The following is a 22,033-nucleotide window of genomic DNA, read 5'->3' on the forward strand; positions in this document are numbered from 1 at the left end:
AGGATTGTTTTATGCATGGAAGTATTCCTTCCAAGGCTGCCTGCATTAGCACTAGGCAGCCACAAGTGCACCAGTGCAGAGAGAGAGAGCTGAATGGCATCATATCATTCTAAATATGTTGCAATTCAGCTCTCTCCCATTCATGCAACACAGAGCAGCAATTTACCTTGCCTTGCTGTATTGCGTGAACAGTTAGTAAATCTGGGCCTAGGGTATTTACTGTTTACTATCTGTGCTATCACATTGTTCATTGGACCAATAACACCAAATATAAATAACATGATCACTATTGATGGTTCCTTCTATTTCAACTACTTTATTTTGAATTAGTATGCCAAAGTATACCTAAGAAATTCTGAAACATATACATTGAATTACAAATGCACTGCCTAAATTAAACACAAAACACAGCTTTCATTAATAAATAAAGTTTATTTCTTGTGGGGACTACACTTGACATGCAATTTCATCCAACAAGCAGCAAAAACATGTAGTCATCTGCTTTGACATTGGATCAACATTCAAAAAGGTTTTAACAGCATAACGACTTTTTTCTACATGAAAATACCTCTGAAATGATTATAATCTTGACAATACCCGCTTCTTCGTTTGACCACTGTTGCCATTTGAGATTTACACACATGACATAAACAATGGCGATGAATACTATGACACTGAAGTTTTAATACATACATAAGAAAACTGCTGCTTTCGGTTGTCTATCATCTATGATCTCTTGTATGGATTTACATGAGCTTGGGATGGTAACAGTAAGATGTACAGTCGCAGACATCTCCTCAATGCTATTTCATATACACACCCTGTATTCTTTCATTAGCTTCCACATTCATTGGATCATAACTAAAAAAGGATAAATATGTGAACAGTCGACACACACTCTGCAACTGAACTTAGACCCCTGATTATGTTTTATTATGATATAAATCCAAATGTTCACGGGAAAAAATGCTATAGATAACTGGTTTATCTTCATAGTAACTATTTTCTTGAAATTTGACAAAAGTTCTGCCATTCAGGGCACCTGTTTTATCATGTGCCATCACTTCTATGGCTTACTTAATTTCAGTTGATTCATAGAAGAAAGCTAAAGTGACCCACTTTTTCTGAAGTTGATATACTGCAGTATGACACAGATCTTTTCTCTTTCCAAAAGGGATACAAAAGTAGTAAATATTGTCTTCAAACATTTGCCAAGTTACACCTGATACTCCGACTATCACAAATGTTACATAACCCCAAAGTACTGTAAATTATCAAAATTAGTTTACAGAAAATTACAAATTTCTTTCAAAATACATTACATTGCTACTATTGCCAAAAGGTGTTTTGCCAAAAAAAGATCTCAGTGTAAATAAAAATGCAATTCAATAACCTTCTGATTAAAATTTAAGAGAAACATTTTGTGTGCTATTATCTAGTAATTTTGTTGAACTTGTAAAGAGTTTGTATCTTGATTTCTTTTTTCCTGAATAAACTATAAAACATCTGCCAAAAACTATTGTGCTATATAAGGCTTACACAATATATCGCTGTATGTACACAGATACCCAAGCAAACCTCTACACTGCTTCATTCACCTTGACATCTGGTTAGTGACTCAATCACTCATTGAGCTGAGATCATCCGGTTGCCTCTGTTCTACGTGAACACTCAGTGGAATTAGCGGTGTCTGTACTGCCTCATGAGTGGTATAATACAAGAAGGCGGGCCAGCCATTTTCAAGAATGGTTGTCTCAATAGCTCCTGCGCTGTAGCTCTCTGTGAAGGATCTCTTACCAACATCAAATCCAAAAAGCCCCGTAACATAGAGGAAACCTGTAGTATCACATGGAGTTTGTAATAAAAGAGAAAAAAGTTAATGTTATAAAACAATGCAAACAACATGAACATAAACCAAAAGATTACTACGCCATACTCCAAACATTATCAATCCTGATTTTCATAAAAAAGAGTATGTCTCTTCTTTCCTCTTATAGCTAGGTAAATGCAAAGGTTGAAATGTCACAAACAAAAGCAGAAAAGCCCAAGGTTGCTGTGTTTTGAACTTCAACCAACTCCCATTGCTAAATAATATAAAAAGGTATGTACTTAGCAAATTGTTTCTGACTCTGAATAGCAAGTTTCTTAAGGATGGGGACGATATGAACTAGCTAGACTGTGTTAGCTGTTATCACACAGTATAGTCAAGAGTATATTTCTTATATTTCCAAAGTAGAAAAGATGTTTCAATCCTTTCATTCTCAATGTAATATAATACTAATGAGTTCTCCAATAAGCATTTTATCATTCTCAAACCTATCTTGTAAAGTTACTAGCCCACGAGAGGTTAGGAAAGAATATAATAGCTGTCTTGTTGGGCTCCTCCTCTGTAGTGACAATATACATGGAAAGGGTGGTTTGAGAGGGTCATCTTGTGTAAAGTTAACACTTCAAAGCCATCAGTACTGATGATGAGTACACAGGGCTAGGAGCAGCAATAGAGAAGTGAACACAACTACACAATAATCATACTTTAAAGTGGCAGGAAAACATAGGTGAAGGTCACTACCTTGACCTGAATGTGTCCTGACAGCATTATGAAACAGATTAGGTTAAATGGTTCTTAGCCCTCCTGTTCTTTTTATCAATGCAAAATGCCAGGGAAATGACCCCTGAACATGGAGGCCTTCAAGTCCCAATACTGAGTAACACAATGTTCTTTCAACTTTTCTGGACAAACGTAGAGTATTATAGAATTTGAATGGTATATATTCTGAAATATCCTACTGAATTTTCAACGTGGAACTCATGCTTTGAGAAATCAGGTGACTCTACCTCCTATAAGTGGGTCCTCCTGTAGAGGATTAGACATTGTCACCTGTATGGGACAAATGTTTGATGCGAGCAGTAACTGCATTTCCACGAGGCTCAAGTACGAAACCCACAGAGATAAACAGTTTTCTGTATGGAGAGTGTTGAACTTGACCCTTTCCACAGGGTCATTCCTAAACTTTTTGCCTTTCTCCCTGCCTTATTTCTGACATGGTGTTGGTGGTTTTAGGCCTCTGGGCACTTTAGCACTGTGGTCCAGTGTAAAGTGCGTGCGCTCTCTGTGTACATTTGGTAAGGTTGGCCTGCACTCCCATAGGAATACATTGGGGATTCCCTGATAAAGTGTGTCAGTGATAATTCCTGGGATGGGAGGAGCAGCTTGGTCGAGTTTAGTATGTATGAATATGTAAGAGTAAATGCTGCGCAATGGTGTGCACAGATTTATGATGACTGGTTGAGAAATGCCACTTTTAGAAGTTTGCATTTCTGTGTGTTATGTGTCTGCTTGCCTGATGTGAATTGCATGTCTGGCTTTTGAGTGACAGGGGGTGAGAGGTGTGTGGCTCTAGGAGGGGCAGGGTGAGTCAGCACTAGGCTGAATGGGACATCTGCAGTGGAAGTAGTGGGAGGAGTAATCCCCTGACTCTGAATAGGACTGTGTCCAGCCTGTACAATGCTGGCTCCGCCCCCTGTGGTGTGTCTGATCACCTAGCCCCCACCTGATAAAGGGGAAGAGGAGCTTGGAAAACAAAGTGCTCCAAATCCTCCCTGAACCAGTTGCATCTGGTTCCCCCATGCCCTGCACTGCAGACAAAGGAATGCTTAGTATAAATATAGGGGCTGTGACCACATGATGTTGGTTCTATGCTGTTGTTCTGTTCCTGACGTGATGGGGACCTTGCTGCTGCTGGGGCCCAGGAGGAACCGCCATGAGGGCTGGCCTCCCTGGGCCCCCTTGATCCCTAAGGACTTTTTGCTGTTGGAGCTTTGGCTCCTTGCACCCTGTGAGCGCTACACCTTTTGCTTTCCTAGCACCTGGGTAGCACTATATTTTAATTCCCCAAGGAAAGAGGAGAGCGTGGCTTGCGCAGCGCTGAGCTGCCACCTTTGTTAGAGGGAATCCCTCCGTGAGGGATTCCCCCGTGATGCTGCTGGAAGCGGGAGCCCACCCCGCATTTCACCTGCTTAGCGTGACCCTACCCAGCTTGACGGATTCGTGAATTGCGGGTACCCACCACGCTTATGCTTTTATGTTAGGCAGGTGCCCACCCCGCGTTTGTGCTGTTTGCGGCGGGTGCCCACCCCACCATTGTCCTAGTTAAAATGGGAGCCTACCCCATATTGTCGACAAGGGGCTGTCAGCAGGGCTCTCGTAGTGAGGAGAGAGCCCCGGGCATTGCTAAGCTGCTTTGGGAGGAGAAGAGCACCAGAAGAGGATTTCCCCCTCAGATCTGGTGAGTGGGAGATCCTCCATTGTCCAGTGTTGTGTCGATCGAGGCACAGTATACAGTGCCCATTTCCTGAGCGGCCCCGCCTGATAGAGGGCCGCTCCAACAATGGGGACAATTCTTGCTTAGAGTCCCTGATGGGAGGGGTCCGTTGGGGCACATTGTCAGTGCCCGCCCCGTGGGGGTCTAGAGGGTCCAGGGGTGCCCGTGCTTCTCCTACATGGCTTCTTTTTACAGCTGCCCCGCCTGGCAGAGAGCAGCTGCAACGATGGGGGCGGTTTTCTTCAGAGAGCCCCAGTGGGGCCCCAAGGGGACAGTCATGCCATGGCCCATTTACTTTGTTCTGAGCTGCGCTGAACCAGCGCGGGCAGCTGCAACGTTTTGGGCATATTTGTTCACAGTGCACTGTGAGTGCCCAGGCCCAAGTTCTGCATCACAGCTGCACGGCAATTAGCGGCAGCTGCAACGTTTAGGCCATTAGTTCTTTGGGGGCATTTTTAATGAGATAGAAGTGAGATACACTCCTCTGCCCCAGCGCAATTGTGCACTTGTGGATTCTGCTGCATTGGCAGCCGCCCTGACATTTGGACATAGGGCGTTTGAGCCCTCTGAGAAAGCCAGTTGGCCAGAGGGACTGTTAGTTTGCTAGGGTGCCAGGCCCTAATGTGATTTATGTGGTGCACAGGAAATGTGATTCATGTACTCTGATTTATGCACCCTGATTTATGCCTCTAAATGTGGTTTATGTATGAGGTTATTTGCATACTGTGATTTATGCCTAATGTGAGTTATGCTTAGGAGGTTATGGTATAATATATTTAGGCTTATGAGGTTGGCGTATAATGTATTTTCGCCTGATGTGATGCTGTGCATAATATGGTTTGTGTTACAGGATGATGCTGAGTACAGTGTTTGCCAGTAATTACTGGTTGCGGTCTACGTTTATTATATGTTCTACATTTACTATGTTCACTTTTGTGATGGTTCTGACAGTAGTCCAATTGGCGCTGTCATGTGTATATAATCCTCTGTAAATATTGCCTAGTGCCAGGAGGCACAGTGTATATTGTGTGATTACTATTCTAATGTGTTTTATGATAATACAAAGGCTATTTTTGATATAACCTTGTGTGGAGTTCCTTTTGTGGTGTGCCTAGTATGTTGTTGCTGTTTGTGTTGCGCAAACGCTTTACACATTGCCTCCGGGATAAGCCCTACAACTCGTGCCAAGCTACCAAGGGGGTGAGCAGGGGTTATCTTTGGCGTGTAACTCCCTTGCCCTGCCTAGAGTGGTGGTTTCTGCCTGGCTTTGGCGCAAGTCTTAGCCAACCAGAAATCCCAATTCTACCAGAGAGCTTTGGTAGCATGGCCTAGGTAGAAAGGTGGTCCCCAGGAAACGTGTATGTGGTGTATGTGAATATCAAACCAATTAATAATATTGCAAATTATACAAAGCACCTAAAAAATATCAATTTAATAAAGTAAAAATGGTACACACTTGGGACAAATAGGTGGTAGGATGTAAAAAGGTATGGGGTAAAAATGGTAAACTCACTAAAGAATTAAATGGGGTCAAAATCATTGATTCAAAATAGCATTAAAGTACAATGTGAATCAGTTCAGAAAGTGGAAGCACACATTCGCAACCATTAAAGTTGTATGAAATCAAAATCAGCTTCTTTTTTCTCTCTTGATTTCTCCCTTTTTTGTTTTTAGTATTTATGTTCTTCCAATACTTTGCCCATGTTTACTAAGAACAGGTGAATGGACAACATTCACTTGTCTAAAAACAGAAATTAATTATTGCCAATTTATTTTGTTTTGAGTGACAGTCATGAACACTTCTGGTAGATCTGGCTGTTTGATACAGGAACACTTCTTATGTATTTAAATTAACAATACCTTTTATATATAAATGTAACTATTACATGAACTTTCTTTTTAGAATAATAAAATAATAAACTATACTTTTCAAGTAAACCAAATTCAGACATGTATTATATAATTGTAGCAATAAATATTGTTTTGAATGATTGCTACTGGCTTTTGGCAAGAGTCTGCATCTTATTCATGCTGATAACAATGGCTTATACAGCTGATCTGCTGTTTCCATTGGTCCAGTTTATCTGCTGTCTCCATTGGCACACACACACACAAACACACACAATTTATACACACAGACTCGCATTTATATCTATATATAAGCATATGTATACATATATTCACTTAAAAAACAAAGGTTAAAGTGCAGTTATAGTGAGGTGTTGAACTAATAGAAAACTAACATTTAAAAACAAAAAGAAACACTGAAAAACACTGAAATTCACAAGTTATAATTTACTGAGCTAATTACAACTTGTGACACACCATGCACTGCTTTTTACCATGTATATTACACCACTCATGAAATGTTAAATAATATCACTTGATGACATTACTAATGGCATTTCAAAATACATCATTGATGACATCGATAACACCATAGTCATATACATCATAGAGTTAATGAGTTAATGAGTGTATATGTGGGTCCACAGCATAAAAATAGTCTAAGCTCTAGAGGCAATTGAGATTGTGTATATAAGGCGCACCATTTAAAAAATCTCTAAATTTGAGAAACATGTATTACTCTGTGATTTTTTGTAGTTTATATAGTGCAAATTTTGCCCAGAGGCATCACATGCTTTACATGAGCAGCAAGTCACATAACACAGTTCAGAATTGTTTTTTGTTTGGCCCTGGGAGCTTAAGTAATTTGCCCAGAAATGCAGGATGTTGAGCCAACTCTGGGACTTTGGCTTAAAGACGATGATTGTTCCAAAATTGTGAGAATGGCCAAAGCTTCTGTGGACAATGGAGCACACACCAGTAGATATCTGGACATGAACCAGTGCTAAATAGTATTAAGACAGCCACATTATGAGTAGCAAGGACATTTATATTATGTGGATGTTTATTTCCAGAAGATTTAGAGGCATTGCATATTTTTGAATAACGCAGAATGTAGGGGTGTCCCATCTACAGGGGGTTTATCTAATATTAGCGTTGTAAACATGGCTCTCCGACTGTATGCCATTGTGCCCATCTTAGGAATGTGTGCAATGTGTTTTACAAAACTACGGACAGTTGCCAATAGGGCCTAGCAAAAGCTGTCTTTTCAGTTGCAAATTCATACCTGTAAACCCCTTGACTTACAATTGCGGGTCAAGTGAACTCTATAAGAAAGTAATCCCATTAAATTGAATAAAAAAATGGTCACAGGTAAGAATTACTTTAAGTCCACAAACCCTATAGGATGCTGTCACAATGAAAGTATGACATTGTTAGTGATGTTTTCAATGACGTTGTTTGATATGGCATCCATTGTGTCATAAATTATTTCATTTAACATGTCATGAGTGATGTAATATGTGAGGTCATAAGAAGTGTATGGCAAGGGTGCACGCTATAGTTAGCTCAGTTAACTTTCTTTATTTATTTTTTGTTTTCAAATAATATGGCCTCAGGCCATGCCCTGTACCCCACTCTCATGGACACCCAATCCCTTGCTGAGCATGTCCTTTGACTGTGTGCAGTGTGGGGTTGGCTGCAATGCCTGTCCTGTGACAGTGCCCTACATCCAACTCCACTGCAGTATCACAACCCATGCTGCACACAGCTGTGCACAGCAGTAAATTGGATGCAGGCCCTGCACCCTACACAACGAGGGCCAACCCGCATTTTCTTTCCTTCTTTTTAACAATGTTTTGCAAGCTTTACCTCCATGATACTATGCAAGCTTACTAAGTGAAGCTACTTCACAGGAGGGCCACACTGGATCCCGTAGAATGATTTGTTTTTTTATATTTTGGTTCTGGGGATAGTTCCATCTGGGACCCCCTTCATAACTACCTGTACGTGAAGGCATCCCCCAATTTTTCAAAAAGGTTTTCAGGACAAGGGAACGAGTGCCCAACTTTAATAGTGACTGCAACATTTTCTTCTGAGTTGCAGTCAACCAATCCGATTGCTTGGTACCTGGACTGGTCCTGCAGTAAAGAAATGGCCTTCAGGGGAAAATACTCTCTTGGTCAATCAGAAGTTCCTATTTTTTATTTTGTACTGCATGACTAACAGGGGAACAACTGTGCAGATATACCTAACTTTTTAACTACTTCAAGCACAACCTGAGCACTTCTTTAAATGCTACATTCTCGACAATGGCTGAAGGGATATACAACAAATTGCAAAAAGCATGTTTTCAGACTGAAGTGCTAAATTTCTGCCAAATTTGATGCAATTCCGTTCAGCTCTTTCTTTCTCATCAGAGAGCAAAGTTTCCTATGAGAATTGAAATGGGAATAAATGTTTTGGGACCCCCCCCCCCCCTTTTCCTTGGCCTCCTCTAGATGGATTGCAGCAAAAGTTTCGAGAAGGAGCCAAGGTGGCTACATTTTGTTTTTGGGGAAATTGACATGAAGATTTGTCACAGGGCATTAAAGTTATTACCAAAATAAAACCCACTCTTCCTATAAAAACTCTGGGCTAACTAAATACACAGTGATTACTGCCACTGTGTAATATATGCATATTCACACACTCACACACACACTCACATGCACACACGCACATATACAAACACACACATGTATTACAAAATGGCGGTTGCAACTGTGTAGGTATAGTTAGGACCTAGTTATCTTAGGAAATTGTTTTGCAAATAAATTTGCCATTATTTGACAAATCTTCACAAAACACTTTTTTTAAAATGTTCATTCACCTTTGCTCCTTCTCGGGAAGTTTTGGGTTGATCTGTCAAGCACGGCTGAGAAAAGGGGGAGATACCAACCACAATGTCCTCATGCAATTTCCATAGGGATATTTGAACAGTGATACAGAAATAAATGGCTGATAGGCAATTACACCAACTTTGGCAGAAAGCTAGTTCTTTATCCAGAAAGTGTGATTTTGTGTAAATTTGTTTAGTAGGTTTGGAGAATTCTGGGTTCAAAATGTATATATATCTGGATGGTTAGGTATGCGGAAGACTTGCAGGAGTCCAGCAGGTCTGAAAGTTTAGAAATAGAGCAATCCGGTGCGCCGAGGGGGCTTTTTTTCCTGTCAGTTACATTTCTCTTTTAAGTCCAATAGGGGCTCATGCTTTGGTTGGCTCACTGCTACCTGAACAAAAATGTTGCTGCCGCCATTACAGGACTCAGTCCCTGTGTCCTGAAAATCAAAAAATATATAAGGTACATGGGGGCAGGGTAGGGTTACCCTGACCGCCTGGGCCATGTGGGGGGTTAGAGTCCAAAAGGGTCATCCCCGGGATCAAGTTAAAAATATGCCTCACTTCTGGGCCCGGTATAAGCCTTCCTTTGACTGATCTAAGACTGTTGGATTCAATGGGGAAGCTACAGTCTGCAAAAAAACTCCTGACAGGTTTTGCAATTGCATTGATTTACAAAAAAGATGTTCCTGGCACTGAAGTCTTAATTATTCATCTGAGGATTCATGTGACAGGGAGCTTCATAGATGTGTTAAAGGCAATCAGTGACAGCCTACGAACAGGGAGATTCAGTGGCCAGGTCTACCTTCGGTCTTGAGCACATACGCAAAATAATGCTGCCATCGTTAGTTCATTTCTTCCAAGTATAAAACTGAAGTCAGAAGAGACATTAATTTCAGAAACTGCATTTTATAGTTGATCCAATTGTGGTTAGAGGCATAACAAAGAAACCTTTATGTGATCACTAAATCTGAGAATCACATTTATGGATTATGGGCTGTAGGTACATATAGCTTCCCATATGAAATGGGATATCTTGGTTTCCATAGGGTAAGCCAATTCCGATTGCATGTTCTGTATTTTAAACATTTTTTAATTTCTCTAATATATTATTTTCTCCAGAAACTAATTAATCTGTTACATCTCTAAACAAAATGGATGATCTTGTATAACTGATGAAGATAAAATATCAGGTTGTGATTGAAAAACCTGGATGTTGAACAGAGCTGAAATTGTCCACCTCACACAACAGCAGGATACTTATGTGCAATCTCATTATGTTATAAATATATTAAGGAGAAGCCATCCATACATTTAGAGCTATATCATGTAAAATACAAGCAACACAAACCTTGTGTACATCTTTAACTCTTGGGGGTAAATTATCTCGGATCCTGCGCATAGCTTGAAGTGGTGGTTCATTGAAGTATGGGGGTTCGCCATCTATCATTTCTATCACCATTATACCAAGTGACCAAATATCCACCTGCAATGTACATAACAATATATTCAAAAAACGTTCTTACTCAAAATAAACCATGTGTACAGAAAACAATACTAATACAGCACACATTAGCAAATTATGCTTAAATAATTCTCTGCATAGATGGAAAATCATACAGTGAAGGCAGATAGGTTTGCTAGTATTGTAATATGAGAAAACCTTAACACTTGATATAAAACTCACAACAATGTCTCAAAGGCTTAATACAAAGGCATAAGAAATGTTATCATGGAAATGTTATTTACCTTTGCTACGGGTCTTTCTGGTAGATATTCAAGCAACTACAGATTTGTGACCTCTTGAAATCGTCAGAGTGGTTCTGGAAACCTTTAGTAGCTCTTCAAAGATGGTAGGGGGTGCTCTTGCCAGAAGCAATTCTTCGGGGATATCAGTGGAATCATAAAGTGTCCACCTTGGCACCCTGATATCAGTTCCCTGTCCATTTTTTCTGTGCCCTCCGAAGCAATAGCGAGACAGAAAAATACATCAATTTGTGACAGTGCAGTGCAACAACATAACTGGAACCTTTTTATTTTTTTTTACTTTAATCATCCTTCAGAATAGGAAAGTGGGTAAATTAGGTGAGGAATCTGCAGGTAGATTGAATATCTCCCATTAGCATTGTTACAGAAGCTAAGTAACTTTTTCTTCTAATAGATACTTCTATTTGCAGATTCCTCACCTCTCAAAGAGATTACAAAGCAGCACCTCCCTAGAAGGTGGGTCTGAAGGTATGGTTATTCAAGGAAATCCTGCAGCACTGTACATGTAAAATGGCCATCCCTTCTCACCTTCGATTCCCCCCAAAAAATGTTTTGCAAATGTGTGAGTAAGCTGTGTAGCCTCCTGACAGATCTTAGCCAAGTGAACACCCCTGGCAAAAGCTTATACAGAAGACAATGTCTTGATTAAATGGGCTTACATTCCCTAAGGGAGCTCTTTCTTTGGAAGGGTGTAAAGCACCTTGATGCATAACATTTTAAATAAGGCATAAGGTTATCTTCTGGTCTGCCTTGCCCTTCTTGCTGCTTGAAGACCCCACAAAGAACTAGTCCTCAGACCTGGTCTCCAAAGTGTGGTTAATTTAATAAACCACTCTTTTAGGGTTCAGCTGTGTAATCTGTCCTCCTTTTGGTAGGATGCAGCAGGAGGAAAAAGGAAGGAAAGGTAATGGATTGCCACAGATGGGGAGGGATCACCACCTTTGACAGGAAAGCAGCTCTGGTTTGAGCAACCTTGTTTGGAAAAAATCATGTCTATGGGGGACGGATGCTCAGTGATTGAAACTCACTGGCTCGTCACGCGAATGGTACAAGAAAAGCAGTTTTAAATGTAAATAATCTTAATTTCCAACTATGAAGAGGCTCAGATGGACAACCTTTCAAAAAAGTTAATACCTAGTTCAAATTCCAAATGGCATAGGCATAAACAAATTTGTCAGCCACTTCAAAAATCTTATCAAGATGGGAGACTTAAAAGGGAAGGCTGGTCTAGAAGGCAGAGAAATAACGTCATGTCTACACTGTACCCCTTAATAGTGCCCCCCGCACAACCCTGCGGAGCTAATGGGAGTGCAAACTGAAGGATTTCTGATAGGATGAGCCTTCATGGGTCCACATTCTTTAGCGCACCAGGCCACAAATCCATCCCACCTTCAAGAATAGACCATCTTGGTGGGAGGTGCAGACCAAATGACATTGACCGCCTCTGGTGGCAGTTGAAAATACCTTAGGTGCTCTCGCTCAATCTCCATGCATGAAGGTGGAGGCTCTGGTGGTTGGAGGGCAGAGTCTGACTGGAGAGGGGGTCCACCCTGAGCGGCAGTCAAATTAGGGTGAGGTGCAGGATATATGCTTACAACACCCTTATCGGCCAGTCTGGGACAAAAGGGTAACTAGGGCCCAATCATGACAAATCTTAGCTCAGGACTGGAGGAATCAAAAGCATGGGCGTTAACATGCAATTAAGTGAAAAGTTACACCTCAAACAATACACTTTTCCCAAAACTTTCTGCAGAAGATGACACAGGGCACAGAACTGCTAGAAAAGGGTTTTGGCGTAAGTGGCAAAGAGTTCTACCCCAGAGTAAATATTTTTTGAAGCACCACCGGATGGAATCACCACTTGTCGTTCACTGGATGACAAGACTTAGGCCCTGATGCTCAGTGAACTGGCAAGATGGTTGGCAATTTGCCAAATTTCATTCTGATGCACCCATTCACATAGTCTCAATGCTTCCAGAAACAGAAGGTGAAAAACCACTCCTCTCCTCTCTGCTTACTAACATACCACATTGCTGTTGTATTGCCCATCATGATCTGGACAGACTGACAGCAAAGCTAAGGGAGGTAGGCCTTGAGCACCAGCCAAATCACCTTCAGTTTGAGCAGGTTAACATGATGGAACCACTGCACGCAGAGGCACCAACCTAGACAGCCCTCATGTGCCAATATGCCTGTGTGACCAGAAGGATGACAGAAGCTAGAAGACCTAGTAGGCGCAGGACCATCAGGACTGGAATGCGAGCTCCCTCCTGAAAAACCCTGAATCAAAACTTGAATGTCTGAGGCTCTCTGGGGAGGAGAAGAATCTCAAAGCAATGTCTTCACTATTGCCCCTTTGAACATTGGGTGCCGAGACGGATCTAAGTGACACTTTTGTTTTGAGATGAAGCAACACTCTGTGGGGAACTGGCTTTGAACAGCGAATCGCGCAAGTATTGAAACACTGGGAGGCGTTCCCGCCCTCCTGAGGCATGCCGCTACCACAGTCATTAAGTTCTTTTTTTTATTTATTTTTGTTTTTATTAATGTTCCACAGACATCCACAAAAAAGGTAGTAATAAAATTAAATTTTTGCAGTTATACAATAAAAAGAAAAAAGGAAGAGCAAGAAAAAGGTCATCGGTGAGATGATCAATTAACGGTTGCCAAATAGCGATACCAAATTTTCTCTTGCGTGATTTTTTCAACCTATACAAGCTAATTTCCAAATTATACAAGTTAAATAGTTTGGCCCGCCATAAATCAAAGCACGGTGCCTCGGGTTGTAACCAAGCAGTTGCAATAGTGAGTTGTGTTTCAGCAGCGATAATAAACAGTCATTAAGTTCTTGAACACTTAGGTGGCCATGTCAGCCCAAATGGGAGGACTGTGAACTGATAGTAGGTGGAACCTACCACGGAAACGCATGTACCTCTGTGATATTGCAGAACCAATACATGGAAATACACATCCTACAAGTGGAGGGACACCAACCAGTGTCCCACATCTAGGTCCAGCCAAATTTGAGCCAGGGACAGTATCTTGACCTTCTCTTCTGGAGGTACAAATTCAAGATCCTGAGGTCTACTGTTGGACAAAAATCACTGTCTTTTTTGAGAACTAGGAAGCACAGAGAATAGCATCCCTGCCCACATTCTTGTACTGATCCAACTCCACAGCTCTTTTTCTGCAGCAGGAATGCCACCTACTGCTCCAGTATGCAAAGATGATTCTCTGCTTGAAGGAACTATGGGGGAGAGGTCTGGGGAGGTACCTGCGAAGGGTAGGACATAACCCCTGTTTGAGAATGTGAAGGACCCATAAGTCTAAAGGTTTGACCGCACAGGCCAGTAGAAAGGTTAACGTCCATCCTCCCATGGGCCACACATGCTCCAAGAAGATCACATTAGAGCTTGATTCTTGGCAAAATGATGAAGGAAAAGGAAAAGTAGAGGGGGAGGCTTCCTGTTTGGATATTGTTGACCCTGCCTCTGTGCTGCTTCAGCAGTCAATTCTGAGGTTGTTGCTGAGGTTGTGTGGCATGATGCAGCCAAACATTAAACCCTCTAGCACAGTCACAAATGTTGCAGTGTTGGTGATATTCATCTGAGGAGATGGAAAACCAAGAGAATGGGCCATTGCTCTGCTTTCTTTAAATCTCCCTGAAGCAGAGTTCACTTTGTTACCAAAGAAGCACTGTCAAGGTCACCAGGATATCATTTGGAAACTCTTATGATCTCAATGAGGAGTGCTGAAATAGGAAACTGAAGCAACCATAGCTCTTGCCATGGAGTCAGCTGTGTCCAGCTCAGGAAACTTGCTTTGGACAGCACAAGGACTATACAACCAAGCTCTCTCTGGATGGATGAAATGAAAGAAATGCAGGGTCCCCCGAGAAGGCTATACTTTCTAGCCACCAACCTATTGAGACCCGGGGTAGAAACAGGTTTTTTCCCTGGCTGCCATCACTGGGTCAAAAAGAGCCTCATTAAAAGGCATAAGTGATTCAGAAGACAGCAGAGAAGGCTGCAACATCTCTGTCAGAAAGTTAGCGTTGTCATTTATTTTGGGTATTGGGAGACCTAGGCCCTCTACTCCTTTGCGTTTGACCGAGTTGAACTATGCCACCTAAGGAAGATGAGGCCAAATAGTAAACAGTGTCAGTGGATGGGGGAGGGCCATTAAGTTACCGGTCATACTGCTATCATCTATGCCATGATTGACCATCTCAGGCATGTTGATGGGGTCAGATTCTGACCCATGGGTGTTGAGCTTTGAGTGCCAATATTGTTCCCAAGCTTCCTTTGCTTGATCTTTCCTAAACTGCAGCTCCACCATCAGGTGTTGAGCCTCTCTCCTGGACCTATGTACAATCTCTTGACATTTCAGTAAAGGCTAATCTCCAAATGTGCCCATTGTACCTAGTATCTGAGGAACAGGCGTTGGCACCGTAATCACCATTGGAGGCCTCATGGGAGATTTCAGCAGTGGCACCAGGGGGAATCTGCCAAATGGAGTCCTGGTGTTCACGCCATAGAGGGCATAGATGGTACCATGGAAGGACCCGCTGGTTAGAACTTAAATGGTGCCCCTACACACCAGAGGGGACCGCTGCTGCCAGGTCATCTCAACCATGGCATTGAGAAAGAAGGCAGGATATATACCCAAAGTCGGAAACTCAGGGTAGGCCTGAAGCAGCGTATGGTACTGAGGCGGCACTGAAAAGACCCCAAAGACTAAGCGTTTTGAGGAGGTCATGGCGGATGAGCTGGGGCTAGTGGCATTACTGGTGCCATGTCCTCAGGGGGGGTACTTCACCAACTCTGAATCAGAAGACAAATACAAAGGAGGTGGAGACTACGTAGGAGACTTACCCTTCGAGGAGGAATGATGTTGCTACCTCTTTTTCTTGTGCTTGTGACATTTCTCCATGGAAGAGTGGCAGGAAGGTGAATTAGGTTTAGGCTAGAAACACTCTTCAGCTGATGATCCTCATGCACCTGGGCCTTGAAGAGCTTAGCTTCCCTTTCCTCAATGGCCTGGGGATGCATACTGAGCCACGAATTGCACGATCTTGTATTGTGCTTTGATCCCAGGCACTAAAAACAAATGTCAAGGGGATCCATGATCAACATCTGATGCTCACCATTCCTACAGGCTTAAAACTTGAATGTTTGGAAGGAGACATTGCTAGCACTGCACCTATTTAGCACAAAGAGTATTGTGAGAGAACTCTCTCAGAGCAAGAGAGTGCTCTTCTAATCTACATCAATGGGTGGGCACTTAATGGCTCTAGTGATGTTACCATGCCCTGTTTCCAAAAGAGAGCCCGAGCCCCCTACCCATGTGGACAAGGTATTGAAAATTTAGAAATCAAGACAGCTGCCTGGGATATTCAAGAGATGAGGGTCTGCAGGTATAATTATCCATCAAAAAATGGTTAACATACTGGGCATATCTGAATGGCTCAATGACACTTCTGTAACCAGCTCTCTGATTGTCCTTAAGCCGCAACCAACTTGCTTCACATCCTCTTGATCCTTTTTCCATACTCTACTTTGTCTGCCCAAGGTTTGGCTGCATATTTTTCACACACTATCTAGCCTTTAATTTCATACCATCCTTACCTTAAGCATATCACAGCTTTCTGCTTCTCTCCGATCCTTTCAATCCATTACTCTCTATGCATTCCTATACAGTACTATACCTACTAGTGCCTGGTAAGGGCCTCTTGGTCAGAATAGCTGCAAGACACATTGCAGTGCCCAAAAGATCATGTGTCTAACTCCACACCCATAATTAACCTTGCCTACCACCACATACCAGTGCAAAGCATTCAAACACTCATGCTAAACAAGCATATACATCGCATCCAACTGCATAAACATCCTCCTAACCACCGAAAGCACACTTTTCCACAACACACATAACACCTCATGCTAATAAACACACACTCTGCAGTTCTTCACACAGAAAAACACCTCAGACCTCATCACCGCTCATAACCTCTGGCACTTTAAACAAACCCATCAATGTCACCCATAACAACCTGTTAAGGAACACCAATATCACACACAACAGATCTACTCTGACTTTATTAGCACTGATATCCTAACACTGATCTCCCAACCTCCACCACTGGTGGACCAAACCAGCCACACAACCACATAATTTGACCTTCTCCACTCCTGATGAGCCCATCACAGACAAAAGAAGCCAGTGCTACAACCCACTGGTCCTTCAACAATGTCTTCTCCACTACACTACCTCAAATTTTATCCAACATAGCAATCATTTCCCACCCCAACATCAATATTGAGGCTCTCCTCCACAATTTCAATCATGTTCTGCAGTCAACAACAGACACCCATTTTGGGTTTCAAACTTTGCTGTCAGAAACCAAAGTCTTCGGTCCTCTGGTACTGCATGGCAACAGAATGATCTATCAGAAAAAGAAGAAATCTGTTAACACTGGAAGCACCACCCAAACACAGTTCATCATAGCAGTCAAGAAGTATAAATTGCCTCCTCCATCAATTAAGTCACCAATGGGAGCAATGCACTCTTCAAACCTTTAAAAATACTTCATGCTTCCCACACTAGCTACACCACTACTCCATAGAGAAATACACAGCCATCAATTAATTCTTGACCAGACATCAACACTAACATGACTCCTAGCCAAGCATCTGAATAGACCATCTACAGTGCATTCTCTACTGACAATCTGGTCAACTCACTCCAATTTATAAGAGCAACTTTATATGAAGATGACATCATTCATAATAAAAGACAACAACACCATTACCATCACACCACATTATCAATGCCTATGTGATATCCAAGGCTCCTTTCCTGACTCCCTCAAGAGCGAACATTACCTGATCCTCTGAAGCAAGCAATATGGATCACACTGATGTTGCACACAACTGTCCCATTACCCTTCTCCCTTTCCTTTGAAGAACATGACACACTTACACAAGAAATCAGCACAAACTGGCAACACGGATTTATACCGAAAAAGGGCACCACTGAACACGTTCGCCGGACTATCACCCTATTTGATGCCGCCAAGGTGAAAGGAGACCCGATTGCACTAATACTCTTAGACGCTGAAAAAGCATTTGATCGGGTCTCCTGGCAATACTTGTGGGGGGTTATGAGGCGGATAGGTTTCGGTCCCAGGATCCTGCAGGCACTACAGGTTCTATATCAGGGCCCCACTGCTAGAATTTCGATCAATGGACATATGACAAGGCAGATAGGGATAACCCGCGGAACAAGACAAGGATGTCCCTGCTCACGGCTACTGTTTGCTTTATATATTGATCCTCTGATCAAAAAAATTGAATTTAATTCCGAAATAGTAGCGGTGAGCAGGTTTGGAATCGATACAAAGATCATGGCGTATGCTGATGATCTAGCCTTAGTAACCCCAGAACCCGAAAGAGCCATTAGGGCTATTGAACAGGAGGCCCAAGAATTTGGGAAGATATCCGGTTATGCCATCAATACAACCAAAACTCAGATTGTGCTAAATGATTATATAAGCTGGAAGGACGATAGAGTAACAGAGAAGGCTAAATATCTTGGGGTCAATATAATCACGAATCTAGATCAAATCGTTAAAGAAAATTTTACACCGCTGGCAGCCGATATGAAAAAGTCACTCAAAAGAATTGACAACATGCATTTAAGAATAGTGGGGAGGTGCAATGTTTTAAAGATGACTTTTTCCCCCAAACTTCTATATTTCTTTAGGACCATCCCGCTAGAATTCAATAATATAATGCTACATACATTCGATCGAATATTTTCTGAGTTTATCTGGGCGTATGCACAGCCAAGAAGAGCCTTCAAACTTCTTTCATTACCCAGAGAGAGAGGAGGGTGGTCTCTCCCTAATTTAAAACTTTACTACTGGGCTACTGTTCTGCATTATAGTCCTGAACTATTGCAAGACTCTCCCATAGAGAACCCCTCAGGCCTTCCGTCTCCCTATACTATACTATTAGGGGAAAGGGTAAGAGGATGCCTCCGGCATCAGTTGGATCATGGCTATTTCAAACGGGTTAGATTTAAGACTCTTATGAATGCCTATAGTGTATTTTCTAGTATACGTAAATTATTTGGACTTTCCAAATTAAATTACTATACCCCTACTCGGAATAACAGCAATTTACCACTTATTTTTCAAAATGCATACCTTCCACAGTGGTATCTAGTGGGCTTCTCTAAACTGGGAGACCTGATTACTTCAGAAGGCATTTAGCCTTTTAATATTTTGAAAACCCGGTACAACCTAGACAATAGCCAGCTATTTCAGTATAATGCAATTACAAGATATTTAGCTAACAAAACCAGTATCCCAGCTGGTTTCGCTAAGCTGGTCCTCATGGATAAAATTCTGGAGCCCAGTATACCACGGATCGGAAGCATTTATAGAATGTTAAACGAGCATCGGCCCGATGATATTAGTAAAATTGACGAAAAGTGGCAGCAGAAACTGAATGCACCCCCGAACACCTTTTGCCATGCCCTAAGCCTTGCACAAACGCACTTACTGTCATCAAAGCTGCAAGCTCAATTCTTTAAAACTGGCTTTTTCTTATATATTACACCGAGCAGAGTGGCCAAATGGAGTACTGGCAGCGGAGCAACCTGCCCGAGATGTGCCGTGTATAGTGCTGACTTTATAAACATGTTTGCCACATGCTCAAAATTGGCCCCATTATTTGAAAGGGTGCAATTATTTATAAGTAGTGCTTCTTCAAGATATACAACTGTTGCCTCTCACTGTAATGTTAGGACTAAACAACACGCTCAATATAAAATCCGGGGGTGCCTTCTTGTTTCTGGCCATGACTATTCTTTGGATTTGTATTGCCTCTTATTGGAAGGACCCGAACCTCCCTCCTTTGCTCAATGGCAGGCTCAACTGCTCTCTGCTCACAAACTTGAGACAGCTATATATGCTAGACAAGGTAGGGTCGGGAAAAAAAGGGGATTAGAGATCTGGGCACCTCTAACCAAGTGGCTCAGCACATTGAATACTCAGGAGGCGTAGTTATGCCTGGTTATTTGTAGCAATGTCTTCGTCATTTATTTATTTACTTATTTTTTTTTCCCGCCTTCCGTCCGCCTACTCGCCCGCCATCCCCCCCCCCCCCCCGGCTCCCGCCCTTTCCCCCATCCACCTGGATTCATTATCTTTCTCTTTTCTTTTTTTATCTTTGGCTATGAGTTTTCCTGTGTCGCATCGTTATTTTTTTATGTACTTATTCGTTATTTATTGATCACCAGTCAATCTCGTCAGTGATTTAACTGCTTGCAAATGCATTGCCATGGTTTCCCAGATGTGGGGTGGGGGGTTCTTTTGGTCTGGAATTGAAGTTCTATTTTGTACTGTCATTCTTTGTTTCAAATAAAAAAAAATTAAAAAAAGAAATCAGCACAAACAACATCATACATGACTACGAGATGGGCTTAAGGTCCAAGTAAAGCATTGAGACAGACTTCATCTAAGTTAAACTGATTCTTACTCATCCTCCTCAACCTCTTAGTTGCCTTTTACATTGTTGACTGCCAAATCTTGCTCAACACTATCTCCTCCTTCAGTTTAGTTGCTTTTTTCTATTTTATTACAGTATTCTGCCATACTGCACTCTTTCACATCTGTGATTGCTCAGACAGCACACTGGTTTCACTTATCCTATTTTTGGTTTTTACGTACATTTTTGCCATTATTTATTATAATACGTGTTCTTTATAGCTGCTAAGATGCCACCAACTCATTTTCATTAACTCCCTACCTTACTACCAGTAGCTTTTGGCATCTTTTCCTTCTAGCAATCAAACCTGAAACCCTGTGCCCACCACCACAAGGCTTATAATTGCAATCTCAATTTTAAATCTAAACTCCAAGGTTGTATTGTTGCACCTTGAAGTTTTTTTGCCTATATCTGTATTCCCTGGACTTCGCTCACATACTGTCACTATTCACTCAGTCAGTCATACTTACATGCTAAGCTAATCAATAACCATCACTCCTGGTGCACTTCTTCTGTGAGGCTTATAGCTCTCCCTTATTATGGCTGCTGCTGGTCTGTCAGTGAGAGAGACGCAGGTGGGTCAGGAGAACATCTCCAGAAGCAGCACTGCAGAATATGTGAGGTGTAAGGCCTGAGGAAAAGTGGAATAAAGTTTTCACAGGGGCTAAGGACAAAGGTGTTTGAATGGAGCTTGCAGTATGATAAGTCGTCAGATGAGGCTATGCACTTTTATGGCACCTTGTCTTTGTGGAAAACATTCTGTATGGTACAGTCATAGGATTTTCTCCATCGCCACAGCTTTGTACTGTGCTATTAGGGTGCTCTTCAGTTATTTCTAGTGAATTATATGTAACCAAGGGTGTGTTGTTGTCTAGCATATGAGCTGCACTGTGTATTAAAAATGTAGCTTGCTGCCTGATTTGCCTTCCTAGTGCTAGTGTTCAACCTGATCCTAATAACTTCTGTCAATCTGCTCATGGACTATGCTGCACTGTCTAAAAGGAGGAATTCCTCACACTTAGCCTCGTGCTGGTTTATATATAGCCAGTGCACTTCAGCCTCTTTGGGTTTTAGAATTATCGATATCAAAATTGCTAAAATACATTTTGATTACTATGCATCCTTCCCAAAGTTCCAAGTCCCTGCTGCTCAGCCAGTGAGTAAGGTCACTGGATGGTTGGAATGTAAAGAGTGTTTGTGCGTGGATGAGTGGACAGTAGAAGTGAGAAGGGCTGAGCGGCAGGATGCTGCTCCTGGTGGGGCTTTACATGATTTACCTGTAACCTGAGCTATACCTAATAAACCTACATCTTTTATAACCCACGAGACCATATCCTTGATTGTAACACTGCCGACAAGTGGAGTGACGAACAGGAAACTAACAACAAACTTGTGGAACTGCTGAAGAAAATAGGTGGATTACAAAACAAAAGAGATTAAAGCCTGTATGAAGCCTGTGAGAAAGGATTGCGCCTAGGAGCCCCACCAGTGTCCATTTACACCTGACAGCCTGCAGTTCAGGGCATTTTCACAGGCCAGTGTAAATTGTGTAGCATATCTAGAGGGTGGCTGCTGAGTTGAAAGTACTTTGCTGTCAAAAAGCATGAAGTTGGTATGTACAAGAAGACTTCAGAGTTTGACTAGCCATGCTGGAGTGGAGTGAACAG

General features: G+C 42.0%; 1 protein-coding gene across 2 annotated transcripts in view; it reads right to left on the reverse strand.

Annotated features, from left to right (window-relative positions):
• Positions 1 to 412: 412 nt before the first annotated feature.
• PAK5 (p21 (RAC1) activated kinase 5) overlaps positions 413 to 22,033 on the reverse strand; it is a 795,393-nt gene continuing 773,772 nt past the window's right edge. For both annotated transcript variants that reach the window (XM_085612660.1, XM_085612659.1), the window contains exons 8-9: positions 10,400 to 10,534; positions 413 to 1,836 (exon numbers count right to left, since the gene is read on the reverse strand). In XM_085612660.1, coding sequence (XP_085468786.1) covers positions 1,681 to 1,836; positions 10,400 to 10,534 — 291 coding nt within the window. In that variant the 3' untranslated portion in view covers positions 413 to 1,680. The remainder of the gene's footprint in view (positions 1,837 to 10,399; positions 10,535 to 22,033) is intronic.

This window comes from Triturus cristatus, chromosome 6 (assembly GCF_964204655.1).
Source record: "Triturus cristatus chromosome 6, aTriCri1.1, whole genome shotgun sequence".
In the NCBI taxonomy this organism is placed as follows: Eukaryota; Metazoa; Chordata; class Amphibia; order Caudata; family Salamandridae; genus Triturus; species Triturus cristatus.